A 20583-nucleotide genomic window follows, 5' to 3' on the forward strand; every position below is an offset into this window, starting at 1 on the left:
CTCGTACACATTGACGTATCACTTCTCACTGGAGCTCAACTAAATACTCACATGTACTGTAGCCAAGCCGCTGCTATGTCCTGTACTGATGACGAGGTCATCACTGAGAGGCACCTGGGAAGATGGATAGGGAAACCACACTTTCAATCATCATCATTTAATAGGTAGGGAAGATAACAGCAATGAAAAGAGTGGGCTGACACTTCAGGGCTCTTCTGAGATTAAACAGATAAGACATTGAAAAGTCTGTGCCTGCAGTCGGTCCTAAAAGATGATGGAACTTCCTCTTTCCCTTCCATGTGTACATAAAATATCTGAGATCTCCTGAGGGAGCCAACAAACCCAGCACATCAAAGGTCACTTTTGGTTGCATTTTTATTTATTCATAGTTATGGTAAAGCTGGATCTTTATTTCCTTTTGCCAACTGAATAAATTTCTTTCAGTATCTGTAGCTCAAAAATCAGCCTCTATCACTGGACATCATTTTCAGCACGTGATGTGCAGTTGGAGGTTGTTTTCATTAGCATTGAAATAATGTAACTCTAAAGTGGGTGCCAGATGTCTCTCGCCTTCTCCCGTCTCCCCCTTTGCACCCTCTGCTACATCTTCAGGGTTCATCTTGCTTGCCTGTCATGGGCTGTTGTCCAAACATCTGGCACCCTGCCCCCATTCCCCAAGCCTGCTAAATCCATTGTTACTTCCCACTTCTGCTGAGAGGAAATTGAAGACGTGACCTCCCTTCCAGAGAAAGTCTGTGATCCAAATGCTCTCTAATTTCTGGAAAGCATGGGAGAGATCATTTTGAGCAAGAGCCTGAAAAGTTAGCTCTTCCTTCATTACTTCTCCTTTCCTTTGCCTAGCATGTTAATGCAAACGGGATTTGCCATGCATTAAAGTTTCTCAAACCTTCCTTCCAGTTCTGGTAAACCTAGGAAAATTGGCCACCTTTATTCTCCAGACAGGTCTCAGCAGCCTTTAGTGGAGAACAAGTGCCTAGAGATGCTACAAAAAAAAAAAAGATTCCCGTGACACATGAATTTGGGAAACACTGTAGTGTGTCCTATTCTCTCTCTCCCAGTCACCACACTTAGGTACATACATATTTAAGGACAGGCGAATCCTGTCTTGAAAAACTTGTTTACCATCATCTAAACTAGAGTTTCCATGCTAACTGACCACCTGACTTTCCTTCATGTAACACATTTCAGGAAACGTTGGTGTAGAGAATTCCAGATTAGATCATGACAGTCCAGGTTTCACATGGAAGCAGGTTCCTGGACTCAGGTTTATGTTATTTTTAAGAGGAAAAGGGGCACCTTAAAGCATTTCTCCTATAGAGAAAAAAAATCCACTTTCTTCTAATAGGCCTACCATGTTCCTCAGGCTGACAGCTCCCCATTTAAGTTTAAATTTACAACTTGGATCTCTGGCAAATTCTCACTGCTCTCAGGGAAAGGAAACATATTTCCAAACTGTGGACAATTAGTACATATGCTGGCAGGTGCAAAGCAAATACGGATGGACACAACTGTATATGCACGCGGCATGGCACACAACTGGTAGATCTTCACAACAAATTGACAAGGGCCTGCCTGATCGTTTGGTTTTTCAAGGGAAAGGAAAGTTAGATTTGTATTTGAAATCTCTGCTCTTTATGTACTGGCACAGATCTATGTGCATGTCTTTTATATCTGTAGCTTTTCTCTTTTCCACTGCGGGCCAGAAGTTTGCAATTTTTGCATGGAATTTGATTTTTCATGCTTGCTTATGTTTCACAAGCCTAAATTTGTGCAGGGTGAACAGTGTGCAAATAGTAAATACTATTCCTCATTATTTGTATATTTAATACAAACATGATGCTCAGAAAAAATGTGTATTAGTAGCTGTATCCTGGCAGCTAATAGAAAAATACAACCTACTTTTCCCCGATGATTCCTTTTCCTTGGGAAATTTTCATAAGCCAAAATTCTCACTTTTAAAAATCCAGCAGTAGCAAAGGACATGAGGCAAGGAATTTGGAAATTTAAAGGCCGAATGTTAGACAAATTCTCCACTTTCCAGCCCACATCAAGTATCCCTTCTTCTGTATTTTACGTACCCCTCAAGGTTCTTATTTTTCGCTGTTTGTATGACTATCTCTCCCCAGTGCACAGGGTCTTGGGGTTTTAGTGTTGAACCCCAGTGCCCAAAATTTATCAGGCACCCCGCCTAGGACATAGCAGATACTCAATGTACATTTACACAGTGAAATACATTTGTGAAATAAGGGTGGAACAGGTGATTTAAGTGGTTCCATGCAATTGTAAGACATTATGAAAAATTTTTTATTTACCTCTACAGGTCTCCCAAGGAAATTCTTGTCTGTCACCTTATAATGATGGAAGTCACCTTTGTGCTTGTAGGAGACATTGATATCCATGTTCAGTTGGAGTTGTTTAATGAGGAGTGAATATTCTGTCAAGCCTTCGATGGCATTAATTGTATCCTATCAACAATCAAAAAGGAGGGCCGGGGATTTAGCTCAGTGGTTCCTCCACCTGCCTTGCAAGCACAAGGTCCAGAGTCCGATCCCCGGTACCAAAAAAAAAAAAAAAAAAATCAACAAGGAATAAAACTATGTTTAGCTTATTTACATAAACCACAAGTACAAAAGGGTAGGGAGCCCCATCTGGAGACAAAACTCCAATTGACTGAGTGAAGCCCCTAAGGGGCCCACTGTGGGGGAGGAAGTGGGAACAGGGAGGGAGCGTGGCTTCCTCTCTGCATCCTCTCTGTACTCTGCGTGTGCAACCTCAGGCAAGTCACTCCAGAGAAATGACTCCGTGCCCCCAGTTCTGCTCGGTTATCTTTCTCATTCTTCAGTCTTTGACTAAATACTTCCATAGCGAGGCTATGGACTCTCCTTTTCTATTGTTCAGTTCCGATGTTTATTTCCTGCTTATTATATCAATGTGTAATGCCATCCATCGAAATTTATGATCATTTTATTTATAGAGAGTCTATTCTTGACCCTTTCACTTCATAGTGTGAAATTCATGGGACAAGTGAGTGGCGTATATTTCTTGGTATTTGCTATGGTTTGAATATATTCCCTAAAATTCTTGTGTTGTAATTTAACCTCCAGTGTGGGAAAGTTGGAGGTGGAGTCTAAAGGGAGGAGTTCGGGTCACAGGAGTGAGTGGGTTCTTTATAAAAGGATAAATTTGTTCTCTCCTGTGCTCTCTTTTGGGTTTCTTTTTTGCCCTCTCTCTACCCTTCCTTCATGGGATGATGCAGCAAGATGGCCTATGCCAGATTCTACCACCTGAGCCTTAGACATCCCAGTCTCCAGTACCATGAGATAATACATTTCTGTTCATTATAAATACCCCCCTGTGGTATTCTGTTATAGAAGCACAAAGCTGACTGAGAGATTATCCACTGTGTTTAGGAGGTACACATGGCAGCTGTTCAGTACGTATTTGTTGAAGGAACAAATGAATGAATTGTATCATTCCTTCATCTTCCTTATCTGCAGAGTCAGGAAACATGACTAGATCAAGGATGTTAAATACACAGCTCCACCACCGTCTGTCCATGTCAGTCAGTGTTATTCAACAGAGCACTCATTTCTGTTGAGCCTACAGTTGCACTCAAGGTAAAACCCATTAGATGTTCATTAAATCAATTGTAAAGGATCCTTGTGCCTCTAAATTTTATATGTGTACATATATATACTCTAGCATTATCTAAATATCCTGGAGACAGGGAAGATTTTAACACTTGAGCTAAACTTTGAAGACAAGTGTACAGTCACGTACCACTGAATGGCAGAAATATAAAAATGTGCTGTGCAAGTTGTTGGCAGTGGAGTGTACTCAGTCTTGGAGTGTACTCACACAGGCCTGGATAGTACAGGTCCATGAGGGTGAACCTTTTAGAGCTTTCAATGATACCAACAGCCCTGTAGCACATGTGCTGTAGGTTCTTCACCAATGGTATAGGTCAATCACTCTGTGTGGCCTCTTGACAGAGTCAAGGAACATGGTGAATATGAGCTGCGTGAAGCTGTTGTTGGAGTAATGTGCACATCATTTTAGAGTAAACTTTAACAATAAGTAGAATGAGTACATGTTAAGATAATGATAAAAAGTATAGTAGAGAGGCAGAGAGTGTAGATCAGTGGTAAGGAGCGTGTGTAACATGGGCAAGGGCCTGGGATACACTCTCCCCAATGGAAGTATAGTGCAGTCATTGTACACACGGGTAACACTACTGTTTATTATCATTCTAACATTCATTACCAAATGCGTACTGCACATATGGGCTATGCTTTTGTATGACGATCAGGGAAATAGGTTTGTTTATACTGATAGCACTGCAAATATCTGAGTAATGTGTTGAACTATGCCCTTATGATTACTACACTGCCACTAGACAATAGGAACTTTTCAGCACCATTATAATATTATGGACTACTGTCCATATGCAGTCTGTTGTTGACAGAAATATCATTATGTGGTACATGACTATACATTATCCAACTATATAATAGTTATAAACGTGTATATACAATATTCTAGTGATTGATGTAGTAATAATCAGTGTTTCAATTTTTATTTTTTGAAGGGAGGAACATCAGTATTTTCCTCTATATGGCAACCAGTATTTACTCATATAATATGATAAATTTGCTGGTAGTCTTACTAGCCTTTCACAGTCATTAAGAATTATGAAAGGAAGCACCAAGCTTAGACTCAGGGGGCATGAATGCTGATCTGGGCTCTGCCATTGAATCTCTGAAGGAATCTTGCTGGACATATTTCTTCTCTGCAGCTAATCTCTATGGGTCTTTCCCTTCTAGGCATTTGGTGGACAAAGGCATGGAGGCAAGACTGATTGTAGAAACTGTGGTGTGGGAAACAAAATGAAGTAGGAGAATGAAACAAGACAAAGATATATACCTGGGTTGAATAAAAGCCACCTCCATACCTCTGCTCTTCTGATAGCCATTTGATGATTGGGTTGACATAATTCATCTCTTTCAAGTTCAGGCTGGTGAGTAAAGCATAAGAAGTGGTTTCCACCATACCTGCTGTACCAGCATTAGGTGCAGAGGTGTCTATAAGTTGGAGGTTGTCTTTCCAAAATCGGTAAATGGGTGGATCACCTGATATCAACACATCACATTTGTTAATATGATGAAAAATGTGAATTTGACATAATTATAGCAGGTACATTAAGGTCTTCTGGTTTGTAGCAGCCAGTTTTTTTTTGTGTGTGTGTGGGAGAATTTCCTTGAGGCAGCCATTCAAAATTCCTTAATACAGTGGTATTCATCTTTACTTATAAAGTCCAACATGGCAAGGTCATGTGTACCAGGGAGAGGCAGGAGTTAGAATGGAAAGAGTAATAAATTAGGAATTAGTAGACTCAGGTTCTAATCTCTGGTCTATTACTAGTCAACTCAGGTAAGAGACTCAGTGTCCTAGTACTTCAGGTAGACCACACTTTTTCTATGCAGTGAAACTCAAGTGAGATACTAAATGCAAAAAGCATTTGCAAACCAAAAAGCACCATACACGTATAAAGAATTATTAGAGACATAAATTAGAGAACGATTCTGAGAAAAATTCCCATCCTGGGAGCTATGAGACCATACCCAAATCCTTATTTCAGTCTTTTATTATTTCCTCTCAATTTAAAGCACCAAAAGATAATTTCATATATGCAACACTTTTCATAAATTGTTTGTTATTGGTCTACGATGTCAACCAGCCACTTGAAATCCTTTTTGTTCCAAAAAACCCAGTAAAAGTCAGTTTTGAAATTATTTTTGAAGGCTGGTCAAAGTTTCAATGTTCCTGTTTATAATCCCTTATTACATTATTGTATGACCTTGGAAAGACACTTTCCCCTTCCCCTCCGAGACTCACATCTGCTGTATTTAATAGGGGATTTAAAAGAAACTTCCAGCTCAAACATTACTTAAGTCATTAAGTTCCCTTCTAGTTCCTAAATTCTATGATTTTATGGCCTGTAACTTATAATACCCAAGAGATTTGTTTTGTGTTATTTTTGAAATACCACACAAATGGTTTTGAGGTATATGTTCAAATTTATTCCTTTTTAAATGATGATGACAGAAGGGAAATTTTATAGATGGTCATAAATCTCATGTAAGATTTGTAAAACTTTTAGAAAACCCAGCTAGGAGAGGGCTTAAAGCGGGCAACCGTTCTGCTGCCTCAGCCACCTGGTAATATACAAGGCAGGTCACAGACTCCATTGCTCAGAGTTCTCCACGGTTTTCCTTCTCGTTGAAAGTGGAGGTTAAAGTTGTTGACTTCCTCTGCCAGCACCTGGATGTGCATGAGACACGGGTAGCCCTTGCTCTGGATGGAGGCTTCTCTACACCAGGGTGTGTGGCTTGGGGAGTAGAGCATGGGCTGGATTTCAGCCTGACTCTCCTGGTTGCGTGGGTGCGGCTGTGGTTCAACATGCCTTGTCCTCACCAAAACTCACAGTGGGGCTTGGTCCCCAGGGCTGCTGTGTAGGGAGGTAGGGCTACTGGGAGGTGTTTTGCTCGTGGGGTGGAGCCCTCATGGGTGGATCAATGCTTTTCTTGTGAAGCAGGTTAGCTATCCCAGGCATTTGGTCCCCTTCCTGTCTTCTACATGCATTTTCCAACATGAGGTCTTTTCCAGAAGCTGAGAAAAGGCTGGGGACCTGCTCTTGGACTTACAGAATCATGAACCAAACTAAACTTTCCATTATAATTCACCCAGCCTCCGGTATTCTGTTATAGGAACAGAAAAGTGATCCAGACAGGTGGCTTAACCACTGCACAACTTCATGCTGAAGCCATGGAGAGGCCCTGTGAGGATCTCTAAAGTGCTACACAGCCTTCCCTCACTCTTTCTTTCCTTGACTTCACTTCTACTCTTCATATCACTCCTCTGTAATCATAGTTGTCTCCTTGCAATTGCAATTCTTTTTTTGGGGGGGGGACTGGGGATCAAACTGGGGACCTTGCACTTCTGAGGCAGGCAGGGGCACCACTGGGCTAAACCCCTGGACCTCCTTTCAATTCCTGGAGCACCACATATGCTCATGTCTCAGGGCATTTGCACATGCTGTCTCTCCCTCAGAAATACCCTTCTAGCTACCCACGTGGCTTGCTTCATCATTTTCTTCCAGGTCTCCACTCAAATAGTCATGAGCTGCATGATGACATTTCAAGGAGGATCATGTATACAACAGGGCCTCGTGGCTTAGGCCTGTAGTAGGCTGTGCCATCTGTTGTGCGGAAGTACACTCTGTGAAGTGCACACAATGGCAAAGTTGCCTAATGATGCACTTCTCAGAATGCGTCCCCATCAAGTGGCACACAACTGCGCCATCTTTCCAGGGAGGCTGAAGTCCAGTCACCCTATCTAATCCCGGAACCCGTCCCCTTGCCTTCTCTCCTTTTTCTGTTTTATTTTCCCTCATTTCAGTCATCACCAACATATTCACCAAATTTTACCTATTTATTTGGTTTTCTCCCCAAAGTTAGGATGTAAAGTTTCATGAGGATGTGGATAATTTGGGGTGGTCTTATTTGTTGCTTTCTCCCTGCACCCTAGAACAGTGCCTGACACACCAGAAAGTATCATAGGATATTTTATATGCATTTGTTAAAGGAATAAATAAATTCACCACATGAATTAATAAATGAAGAGCATTTACTGCATTGCATGTGATGTTTTGTTCCTCGAGAGAAAGGACTGTGTTTTACTCAACTTCGCATGCCACTCACTTTCCAGAATTAGCAAACTATGCACTCAGCAAATCCCTATTGAATAAATGCGCAGAATGAGGCATACCTTTAACTGAAGCTTTCTTCTTCAGGACTGAAGCAATGGCACGGAACTGTGGGTGTGTTTTATCTCCGAGGGAAAGAGCATAGGCCACAATGGCCAGTGTAAAGGTGCTCTGGGACTGGAAGGTATTTTCAAGCAGGAAGGTGTCAGCTTTAGTGAGAGCAGTGCTGATTTTCTGGAAACAAGAGCAGAAAACATTTATTTGTTTAGTGTCACAGTACTCTGGGAGCACTGTCCTGGGGCAGGTGAGGGGAAGGGAGGACAAGGACAGCTGAGTAGAAGTGGCTGATGGCTCGGCAATGCAAGTCCTCCCGAGAAGGGGTAGAACACGACCTCAGAAGAAAACGGTGGCTCTCCAGATTGGGTTAAGCTTTTGCCTCTGAATTCCCTTGTTCCTCGTGGAGATTTGTCTCTTAAATTCCCTGCTCCAATATCAGGCCCAGCTTTCAGGGAGAAGCAACACCAACAATATACACGGCTTTCATCTTTCCTTCTCTGCATAGCTGAGACAGGCTCATATGATCCAAAGAAATTACACTTAAAAAATAATAAAACCATAAGCAGCAGAAAAAACAGGCCATCTGCCACAGTACTTTCTGATCCTGCAAATTCCTAGGACAAGAGTCCCTGTCACTTTGTGTTGAGGCCACTAGAAGAGTTTCGGGGGATGAGTGGGGTCAGGAGAAAGTCTGAAGAAGGACACTGACATAAGGCCTGGCTCCTTCCCTCCCAGCCTCCCGCCCTCCCTGCATCTCATGCTTGTGTGGCCACTGGTCCCAACTGGTCTTGGTTGATAATTTTGTCTTCAGTGTAAACACCAATGCTTATAAAACAAACTAAAACAACAGTTGTGCTTTGTGTTTCAAGTTCTGCACATCCTTTTGGGTTTTTCCATCTTAGTTCTGTATCCTGGTTTGAAGGATATGTCTGATTGATTTCTGTTTTGCAGACAGGAGTACTTAACCTTGGTTCAGGGACCTAGCTCTTCCTACACCGAGGTATTACTTCCGTAAGCTTTTGGAAGCTTCTTTGTTGCTTGTGTATGTGGATTCTCTCTACCTCCTCAGGTGCCAAGCCAACAAAATGGCACAACTCAAAGGAACAGACATGCGATTTTGTGTCCTCATTACATGTAGGCTACACAGTTTCTCAACTACTGAATGAAGCTGTAATACAGTAAGACTTAGCGGAGACAAGAGAGGCAAGCTGGGGACCCTGGGTCATTCTCCCATCACAGACCCAGGTACTGTTCCAACCTCATAATTTAGTAGCCCATGGTTACACTGGACAATTAAATTCCCCTTACAGGCGTCAGCTTTCTCAACCATTGACAAGTAGATGGGACTAGGTGGTCTCTAATGTCTATCATGGTTCTGAAACCCTTTGATTCTGGTGTTTCAAGCGATGTGAACAGAAGCTTTTGAAGCGAAGTGTCTTCTGGTTGGTGGCCCCTCCTGTGTATGATCCACCAATAGATGAGTGCTAGAGAAAGAAAACTTACCACCAGTGGGCATATATCAAAAGCCTTTCGAATTCCAATCACAGTAAAGGCTGTCAGATACAAGGTGCTCTCTTGGGCTTCGACAGGCAAGGTACCCTAACACAAAAACAAAAACAGTGTTTCAAAGGGCTTCTTTAAAGTGAAATGATCCACTTCTAATCTCTATTTTGAGCCTGTCTCCACTCTTTTCCAAACTTTACTTTGGATAAAAAGAAATCTAATTCTGATAAAAAGAAATCCCATCTACGGACTCTGCTTGGAATGCTCCTTCTCTCTTCCTCCTATGTCTCCCAGGAGCATGACCAGCTCATTTTTGGCAAAACCACCCCCCTCCAGATTAGATAATTTACTTTCAATGAAACTACATTTCCCTTTTCTTTCTTTCTTTCTTTTTTTTTTTTTTGTGGTACCGGGGATCGAACTGAGGTCCTTGCACTTGCGAGGCAGGCCACCGAACCGCTGAGCTAAATCCCCAGCCCTCCCTTTTCTTAACATGCATCACACACATGAAATTACTTCATGTCTGACTTCTCTGCTAGATCATTGGCTCTACAGCCTAATTTTGTTTACTATTGTGTCCCTGCCATCCAGCAATGAGTATGCTTAATTGGACACTAATGAATAAATAAACACACATCTATCTTGTCTGGAGTTGCTAATACTTTTACTAGCAATTATACTTTATATTCTCTTCCTGTGTAGGAACTCCTCTGTGGTAGGGACACCACGTGGGCTCCATCCTTCCCTTCCCTTCTGTCCCACCTTGTCCAAATAAGACCCTTGTATATGTTAGGTGCTCAGTGAATGGTTGTTGAATGAATGTAGATAGATGGACAGATGGCTATCTTAAGAAAAAAAAGGCATAGTATTTTACTCTTCATATAACACCTAGATGATGTCAGTTGCCCTATTTCCTTTTTTATCAGCACATGTTCAGTTATTTTTTCCATCCAATTTTCTTCTCCTCTATTCCCCTCGCTTCATCTTTTGTTCATCATCCATTTGAAAAAGATCTCCCTACTCCTTCCTCTGTATCTTCTACTTTTTTCTCTCTTCACACATGCACACACACACACCCATTATTTTTTAATTTTTTTTTAGTTTCTCATAAAAGAGAAACTATGATATTTGTCTGATTTATTTCACTTAATATTATGGTCTCCAGTCCAGTTACCCTGTTTTTTGTGGGAGTTCTAATCTGCTACTGGTGCAAAAGAGGGCCAGTATGAGACCCACAGGCAGCCATGGAGGTCACTTGCACCTGCCCTGAAAGGAGTCAGATTGCAGCATTCTACGGAATAGAATGGTATCTTGCAGAAATCTTGTAATTGCAATGTAATTCGAGTCTATAAAGAGATTCTAATCTCAGAAGACACTTTGTCACCTTTTAATAAGTTGGCCCCAGTTTCTCTTACTAACAATATACATAGGTTCCCACCTTTCATGGCAGCACCGTGGAAATCTGACCTGTTAGAAGGCCATGACCTTTAGGTGCAGATTCCATGCCAAGGAAAGATGGATAAATTAGGACATTTTACTTATTCTGGGATCTCTGGAATTTACCCTCTGTGAACCACAAACACTTGGCATATCGTCTATCCAGGATATCACTTATGTGGCCTCTTTCTTGCCGGATTACATATATTTTCCCCTCTTCTTTTTCATCCTCCCATAATAGGATGAGAACAAAACTCAAACTTATATTGTAAATAGAAAAATTACTAATTGTGCATTTGGTCTTCTTACCTGTAATTTTATTGGTTGATACTGGGAATTTTCCTTGAAAGATCCATTTTCTAATTGGCAATTCTCAACCAGCCACAATAAAGAATTACAAATTGAATTTTGGTTCTGCTCTACATATTTATTTACTTGTCCAAGTACTCTTAAAGCAAAAGCTGTTAACCTTTAAGACAATCAAACAAATACTTAGTTTTTTCTAATACTTAGATTTCTTTCGGCTTTCAACTTGGAGGGTATTTTAGCTCACACAATTTTATCCTTTGGAAAATAATAAAAAATTAAAACATGCAATTCCATAGTAAACTGGCATTTTACAAGGTGACAAGGGAAGATGTTTGAAAGATCTCTAAAATATTTAGTCAAATAGGAATGGCACATCTCTGATTACAACACTGTTAGCTAGCAAACAAGTGACAACTGACCCCTGGTGACAAAATAATTACTCTCTAAAATTAAAGATAAAAGGTAAAACAAATAGTTTTAAGTGAAGGCACTGATGCATGAACACAAGACAAGGAATTCTAGATCGTAAAATTCGCATGACTGCGGCATCCTTAATCTCTCTTCTTTCCCAACACCCTGGACTGTTCATTTCGTTTCTTTCTCCTGAGTTCTGCCATTGATACCGAACTTGCTACCTCTCAAGGAAGCTGTAACATCATGAATACTTAGATAAAGAGCAATTTCAGTCTCTACTAATATCTGTCACAGAGGCTCAGAGAAGATGGAATTCATGCTCTGTTCCCTACATACCTTGCCCCTCCCTAGATCTCCCAAAGCCCTGCATGCTTAGCATCTCAGAGGCTGAAGACCCAAAACATTTGACTCCTCCACCCCTTACCCTCACTTTAAATTTCATTTTATTTTTGCTTCTATTTATGACTGCTTAAAAATGTATTTTAAACACTTTTTTTGGAAGGAGGATAATCTCATGTAATTCAAACCGGGTGTGGTGGCGCACACCTATAATCCCAGCACTCAGGAGGCTGAGGCAGGAGGATCGCTGTGAGTTCGAGACCAACCTGGGCTACACAGTGAGTTCCAGGTCAGTCTCAAATACCTAGTGAGACCCTGTCTCAAAAAAAAAATCTTGTAATTCAAAAGTCCAAAAGCATAAATGGTATAAAATTATAAATCTCCCCCCCTCCCAGGTATTCCTCCACTTCCCAGTAGGCAGCTAGTGCTATTTTTAGGGTATCCTTCCAAAGAGTGAACATAGATATACAAACTTCTTGTCTACCTTTCCATCCCAACTACACCAAAATATCAAGATAATATTTACTTTGTCTTGTACTTGGCTTTTAATATATAATAATATACCTTATAGTTCTATATTAACATATAGTATTTCCTCATTCTTTTACAAATGGTTTTCCATATTGAATTATAGTATTTTGGTGCAGATGCACAAAACTAGCTATTTACCTACTTGTGGACCTCTATCTGGTCCTAAATCTTTGCTCTAACAGCTTTAATTATTAAAAAAAAAAAACAATTTTTGACATTAATTGAGACTCGCTTCTCCACAATTTAGTGCCTTTTCCTAATGCTTCTGGTGGTACAGAAGTTCACTTTCTGTTCAGTGGAGTTTTAGGGGAAAGAACTTAGAAGTCTTCTCTTTCATCCCCCAGTCTCCTCCCACGGCGGAGGAGAAGAATGTGTCCATGGCTCCATCCCACTCAAGAACACTGGTTGGCCTGTGTGTTATGTTGGGGCGCTCTTGGTATTTTGCCTTAGGAAAGCTCTTTTCTGCTAACAGGCTAGAGAGGAGTAAGAAAAGTAATCAGACTGCCAGGCTTCCTCTCCATTTCTTCACAACTGGGTCAGTTGTACCCAAACTGTGTTTCAGTTTGATCTTGAAAAAGGCAATGGCAATAATGAAAAAAGGCTCCAACTGCTGAGATTTTGTATAAGGATTAAATATATGAACACACCTAGAGTAGCTCTGGCAGTTAAATATGTAATAGGTATAAGTGCTTGTCTTTCTCAGTACTTGCTACTCAGGTGCCCCAGCCCTAGAGTCCTCAGAGAGTGGGTATCTAGACAGCTCCTCCCCAGCAGTAAAGCAAATACATTTTACTCTGGTTTTATCGTGTTGTCTTCTCAGTAATCTGTCTCTTTTAGACTGGCCTGAATTTCATACTTGAACTGTGACTTGCAAGAAAGGAGAAAGAGTAAGTTATTTAATTTGCTTTTATTGTAGACCCAACGCTACCTCTAGGTGGTTTTATAGTTTGGCTTAACTCCTTAAGCTTTACAGTAGGTTTCAGTTCTAATCATTTGTAGTAAGAAACAATTTTTAAAGTCATTTTGAAGAGAGAGCTGACAAAAATGATAAAAATGAAAACATGCATTTATTATGTTGTAGCAATTCCAGCATGTACCCTAGAGAGAGGCGTACATGTGTACAAAGGTCATATGAAGGTGTTTATTACAGCACTGTTTCTGACAGTAAAACTGGAAATAACTATCCATCAAATGAGGATGGGTAAAAAATATGTGCAATGTATATATGTGTAAAAGTGTAATAATATAATACGGGAGGAGAAGGAATGAATTACATCTATAGGTATTGCTAGAGCTAAATGACTAAATATCGAGGGGGAAAAGGGCAAGTTGCAGAATGATAGCTGTGGTTTGATATTAGTTATGATCATTTAAAAATATAAGAAGGGGCTGTATATGAATTCATATACATATGTCTATGAAAGATTAAAAATGGTCTGGAAGGAAGCACAAATTCACGAGCATGAATGACCCTGCAGGAAAGTAAACAGGAATAAGATGGAAACTGGTGGTTGAAGGGATAACTTTTATACAAAGACCAATACAGAAAAGTTCACAACCCTTAATTTTGGGTTTCGTTAATATGAATGAATGTTATTTGTATTTTTTGCATCAGCTCTTTATTTCTCAGGAAAATCTTTAAGGGTACAGAGATGCTTACTGTTTCATGTATATTACCGCTTCACCTATACTACCTCTTTCGAGGAACTGTGGCGTCAGGTCTGGGGAGGTGTTCACGTGTTTCTGGTTAAATCTCTCCATGTGGTCTTGCCTGGTCTCTTGAAAGGCTCTGAGTGTTTACTGAGGTGTTGCTGCATCTCGTGGGAGGGCTTTCCAGTCTGCACTGACATCGCCCCACTCCTGTGTCCTGGGGGTATCTTTGTTGAGCAGGCTCCAGGATCTATGTGTCTTTTAAAAATGTGCCACTCACATATGGTGAGATCTAACTCTCAGGTGTAATCTGTGGCACTTGGTGAGGAATTGCATGGACAGCCAAAAGGGAAGGCAGGGGTCAAAAATCCCTTGATGATTCTGACTTGATCAGTGGGGGACAAAGTGCAGGGCATTGCTGTGCACCCATTAAGGAGACAGAGGAGACAAGTGTGTTTGAGAAAGAAAAGAATGAATTTGAAGTGTGTTTGATGGCCTTGGTCCCCAAACACCGAAAAACAGTAATCTGGAGCTTAGGAAAACTATCATGTCTTGAGATGTTGGTCAGGGCATCACTGGAATAAAAGTGATAGAAATTGTAGGCAAAGATAAGACTGTATAAGGAGAGATTATGGAAAATAAGGGGCCCAAGGATGAAATTTTGTGTATTCTCACTATTTAAAAGGGGAAATCTAAAATTAAATTATTGTAGGTTTTGTAAGCATCTTAAATGTGTTTCATAGAGTAGGACCTGAAAAGCACTTGGCATACTGGGTTTTTAGTAAGTGTTTTTGTCAAAGTAGACTGCACATGGACTCTTTAATTCATTCTGTCTTGTCCTCAAGTAACCAGATTTATGGATGTTATGCCTTATTGAATACTTACTGAGTACCAGCTGTGCACAGTCACTAGGAATATTGGGAATTGTATATGTGGAGCTTATAGTCTATTGGAGGAAATAAGTGAAATAAGTAAAAATGTTGCTAATAAATTCTAAGGAGTAAAGAAATACAGGGATAAAAATACGAAGTTTTGGGGTGGGAGCTGGTTGCAATTTTGGATAGAATAATATAGCATGGGCCTCGTGAAGCAGGTGACTTTTGCTAAAGACACAAAGAAGATAGGAAAACAGCCACACCGACACCCAAGAAGGAGAGGTGCAGACAGGAAATAGCACACAGACCTGCAGCGGCAGCTTGCCTGCCTGTGTTGGGGGAGTGGTGAAGCGGCTTCCGTGGAATGTCGCAGAGAAGGTGAGGAAGCCAGATGCAGACAGGTCATTAGAGCTTCATAAATCTCAATAAGAGAAACTGGTTTTTACCGGGAGCCCAATGGGAAGCTCCCGAATGGCTCTGAGTGCTGTGACCTAACAACGTTTACTAGGGTCATTCTAGCTACTACGTTGAGTGTAGACTACAGAGGGTCCAAGTCTGAATCCAGAAAACCAGAGAAGGCTGGTATAATGCAGAGAGGTAGCTGGCGTGGACTAGGATGACAGAGTAGGGATGGCAAAAAGCAGCAGGGTTCAGGATACATTTTGAAGGCGTAGCCAGGCGTATGTTGGACCTGATGTAGGCTGTAAGCAAAAGAGAGGAGTTGAAGAATGACGGAGCTTTTAGTCTGAGCAACTGGAGGAGTGGAGTTTCCATTACAGTCGTTATTCTTTACTTAATCAACTACTACGTGAAAATACAAGTTAAGACTTGCTACTTACCAAGTGCTACCACTTCCACCCTTCCACATGCTGTACGAATAATCAGCATTTTTGTAGGACATGATGCTCACCATCCCTAAGAGACACCAGAAGAACACAGTGCCTCATTGACCTCCATTTCAACTCACAGTGCTACATCAGCCCCAGGGGCGGTAAATTTCCTTTGGTGCTGGGCAGTTAGCACATGCTCCGTGGCCAATACTGAACTTCTCAAAGGCAGCATGTAAATTGCCTGGACTGGGAATTATCGAGCAGAACATTCTGATCTCATTCAAAGAAGAAGGAAGTGCTCCGTAGAGTTTGCAACACAGGTGTCTTGTCTCTCTTCCAGGCATTTTGGTAAGTTAAGCCAAAATGCTACAGTAATAGTACACATATTTATTCATGTAGTGGAGTCCATCTCATGACTCTTGGCTGAACCGCTTTTACAATTAAGCATTTATATAATTCATAACACCTTTACTATTACTTTAAAATATTTGCTTGAAATTACTAGGTTATTATGTAAAATAGATTTTTTTTACCTTCTTTTATTTTTTTCTTCAGGTACTGTTTTTTAGTTAATGAATGAGGATGAAAAATATTCCAATGATTTCCTGCCTCCAGATAGTGAAAGACATAGAATACCGGGACGATGCTCATCAGCTCTGCCTCTGCATTCCCCCTGGGGAGGTGGGTTAGAATATCGACGCCTTCCGGACTCAGGACGGTCGACAGGACCTCACCTATAAGCAGCCCTGAAACAAGAAGAAGAAATCAGTATACACAGCCAACTTCCATCGACTGATAACACTATATGCTAAAGAGAACAATCACCTCTATTCTTCCTTTTTGAAAAAAATTTAAGCAGTACACTTGTTTCTCAGAAATAGATGAGAAAAAGGGTTTGGCTTGAAATGTGAATTTAAAAGAAACAAAATGAAGACTTAAGCAATATCTCTATACTACGGTAGAAGATGATGTAATACAGTGGATAGATCACTGCATCCACAGTGATTACATTGATAGATTACATGTCATTACAGGACAGATTACGTGCCATTCATGGATTTAAACTTTGCAAACCATATTAACCAATCTACCTACAACATAAAACAAAGGCGAGGCATTTTGTAACCACTGTGGAACTCACTGTGCAACCCATTTTCTTATAAATCCTAACAACAACTGGATTGCACAAGGTCACAAAGGTCCTTTCCAGTATAAACATTCTGTGATTCCAAAGTTTTCTGTGGGGAAAAATGTAGTCAGGACATTCTGTCATTCTGATGGCATGTTACTGAAGTGTAAAGGCTCGAGACCAGGGAAAGCCCATCGAAGATGCCATGTCTTCAAATGTCCCAGTGGGAAGAGAATCCCTGCTACAGCTTGAATGTATACGCCCATTCAGAACCCATATATTGAGATTTAATCGGCAAGGTGATGGTATTAAAAGGTGGGAATTTGGGGAGGTGATGAGACCATGAGAGCTCTGTCCTCCTGAGTGGGTTTCATGACTTTCTCAAAGAAGTGTGAGGGAGCTGTTCACCCGCTCCTGTCATTCTGCTCCTCCGCTCCCTGCCTTATGAGGGTGCAGTAACAAGACAAGTGTTGGGAAGTGGAGAGCAGCCCTGGCAGACATCAAATCTACCAGCACTTAGAGCTTGGACTTCCCAACTTCTAGAACGGTGAGAAATAAATGTCTGTTTTTTTATAAATTATCCACTCTTAGGTATCTCATTATAACAGCACAACTGGACTAAGACAACCCCACCGGGACTGGTATTTCAGCAGAACAGTGCTGTCATCTTGGGGCCACTGCAGGGCATGAAGCCTTCTTTGGAGCTAAGAGAATGGAAAATTCTTTAAGTCCAGAAGGAGCCACACCTTTTTTTCTAGAGAAGTCTTTGGCTGATAACAGTCCTCACTCCCCATCATGGGAGAATGGATTTTCATTGCATTCTGGCCAGTGCGAGAAGACAGTTGGAAAAGTGATCAAGTATTTGCAGGAGAACAATGGGTACTCTCGCAGGAGATTTATGTGTGCAGGAAATCAGATAAATGGAAATAGAATATTGTAATCAATTCGGGCTTGGTGGCACATGCCTATGACCCTAGCACTCTCAGAGGCTAGGGCAGAAGGATAATAAGTATGAGCCCAACCCGCACAGGTTAGAGAGTTAACAAGACTTTGTTATGAAAAACAGCACTCTGGGAGGCTGTAGCAAAAGGATCACAAGTTGAAGTCTAGCCTGGACAATTTAATGAGATGCCTTGAAAGGAAGGGAGGAAGGGAGGAAGGGAAAGAGAAAGGAAGAAAGGAAGAAAAAGAAAGGGAAAGGAAAGGAGGAAGAAAGGAAGAAAAAGAAAAAAGAGAGAGAGGGAGGCTACATCTCAGTGTGAACTCAGTGTGAAGGCCCTGGGTTTAATTCCCAGTACTGCACACTTGCATGAGTGCACACACACACACACACACACACACACACACATGAAGTGAAAAAAGTAATAAAAATAGAATGTTAATTTACCTTTTACACTCAAGATCCTTTTCACATTTGTTTTTGGAACCATATCTAATGGTATCCTGTATGGAAACTCCTTTCGCCTGCTAATAGCACCTGTAATTTAAAAAATTGTTAGATTTACACAGTTTTTTGGGGAAGAGACTATTTGCAGATTATTTATAATGTATCTACAGCCAAAGAATTTTTTGAAATAAGATTCTTTTATAATGACCCTATTAAAATTACAAGGAAAGAAAAAGCAAAGATTTCTTTTTATCAGACTCTAGGCTTGCATAATGTCTTTAAATAAAACCCTAAACTTGGCTATAAGATTGCTGGTCATAACAAGATATGAAATAAATAGACTATATCAATTTTATCCACCAGTAAATGGTAGAATGGCTTTTTGCTCAAAGAAAGAAATTTGTTCCTGGAACTGAAATCTAAAAATAACTAACATGTAATTTCCAAATCAAGGTTATTGAACACTAGCTCCATTGGGAAGTAAGATCTGAAGTTCTTTCCACCTTCTCCTTCCTGTCTAATTTAGAGATGTTTTCTATATGCTTTTGACAACAGAGTTTTAGCATACTGGTATCAGAGAATTTTTCTATTATAAACAATCACTGTTTTTTGTCATAAAATGATAACATCTATTATTGTACTGATAAAATGCTAAGCACTGCCTTGAGCTCTTTAAATGCCTTACTACATTAGATCTTCACATCTATCCTGTGTGCCATCTATTATTTTAATTTTATAGATGAGGAAATTTGGCTTAGAGAGTAGCTTGCTCAAGGTCAGGTCACAGAACTAGTACATGTGGAGTCCTGATCTGAGCTAAGGAGGTCTTACCAGAGTCCGTTGTAGTCACCATAAAGAGAGTCCACCTCCCACTGTTTTCCTAAGAAAGTGATTTCAAGGCAGGAACCAACTCCTATGCGAGTTGTAGTTCCAACACTCAGTATAGTCCTTGGCACATGGAAGATACTAAAGCAGCGAGTGACATTTTGTAATTGAACTGACAAGCCACAGGTGCAGGAATGTCCTCATGAGACTTGTTTTACGCTAACATGGAGCTTCTCCGCTAACATGGAGTTCAGAAAGAACTTGCAACGTATGGTACACTGAGCAAGACACAACCTTTCTATGCCCCAGTTTGTTCACTAGTTAAAGGGAGGTAATGATATTTTCCTCAAAGGGTTTTTGTAAGGATAAAAATAATATAGGACAGAGAGCCTAGCATACAGTTCATGCTCAGAGGATGGTACTTATTACCAACAGGTTGTTTGCGAATGTGTAAATATGATTCTCCACCATTTTCTGCATTGATACCTGCTCTTGAGCATTTCAGTTCTCACTGGCAACTCCACTACCAGATGGAAAGCTGACAGAGAAAGTCATAACAAAGGAAGTCAACTTTACTTGTGTGAGCGCATGACAAGATTCATCATGCCATCACAAAGGTAGATTCCAGACAGATTAAAACATTTAAAAGTCAAATCTGTAAAATCAATAGAATAGCAAATCCAGGAACATCTTTGTGAGGTAAAGATAGACTAAGACTTGTTAAAGAGATTATCCCCCAAATAAAAAAACCTAAGATAGCAGGACAAAACTAGGAAGAAATACATAAGAAAATGCAAATGGAAAATAGAAAAAAGTTCAAAAGATATGAGTAGGCGATTGACTGATGAACCCAACGCCCCCTCCAAAATATGAAGAAATGCTTAAAATGCTAGTGTCTAGAATCATCCAGACGAAAACAATGATGAAATACCACTTTATACCTAAAAACCACGCCACATTTTAGAGTGGGGAGTAATAGCAAGTGTCGGGGCGGACGTGGAGAGGAGGAGCCTCGCACACTGCCGGTGGAAGTGTGAATAGTGCAGACATTTAGAAGAGCAATATGGTAGAAATGAACGACACTAAACACATGTATACCGGTTGCCCCAACAGTCCCACTTCTGGAAGTGTAGTCCAGATAAATGCTTGTCCAGCTTTTTAAATCCAGCTCTATCTATCCATCCATCCATCCATCCATCCATCCATCTCTCTATATATTTTTTTGGCAGTGTTTTTTAATGGTAATGAGGAATCTCTACTAGGGGATAAAACTGTGAAGAATACATGTATACTGGTTGCCCCAACAGTCCCACTTCTGGAAGTGTAGCCCAGATAAATGCTTGTCCAGCTTTTTTAATCCAGCTCTATCTATCCATCCATCCATCCATCCATCCATCTCTGTCTATATTTTTTTGGCAGTGTTTTTTAATGGTAATGAGGAATCTCTACTAGGGGATAAAACTGTGAGAAAATATACTCTGAAATTCTATGTAAGAAACAGGAAACAGTAA

At 40.6% G+C, this 20583-nt stretch overlaps 1 protein-coding gene across 1 annotated transcript in view; it reads right to left on the bottom strand.

Moving 5' to 3' along the window:
• C5 (complement C5) overlaps window positions 1–20583 on the bottom strand; it is an 84537-nt gene that overhangs the window by 16271 nt on the left and 47683 nt on the right. Inside the window, exons 22-30 of the mRNA XM_010602980.2 lie at window positions 18248–18341; window positions 16265–16477; window positions 15741–15816; window positions 11093–11252; window positions 9347–9442; window positions 7849–8020; window positions 4945–5150; window positions 2334–2486; window positions 52–114 (exon numbers count right to left, since the gene is read on the bottom strand). Coding sequence (XP_010601282.1) covers window positions 52–114; window positions 2334–2486; window positions 4945–5150; window positions 7849–8020; window positions 9347–9442; window positions 11093–11252; window positions 15741–15816; window positions 16265–16477; window positions 18248–18341 — 1233 coding nt within the window. The remainder of the gene's footprint in view (window positions 1–51; window positions 115–2333; window positions 2487–4944; window positions 5151–7848; window positions 8021–9346; window positions 9443–11092; window positions 11253–15740; window positions 15817–16264; window positions 16478–18247; window positions 18342–20583) is intronic.

The sequence above is a fragment of the Fukomys damarensis genome, unplaced genomic scaffold (assembly GCF_012274545.1).
Source record: "Fukomys damarensis isolate Sample0158 unplaced genomic scaffold, DMR_v1.0_HiC HiC_scaffold_36, whole genome shotgun sequence".
NCBI lineage: Eukaryota > Metazoa > Chordata > Mammalia > Rodentia > Bathyergidae > Fukomys > Fukomys damarensis.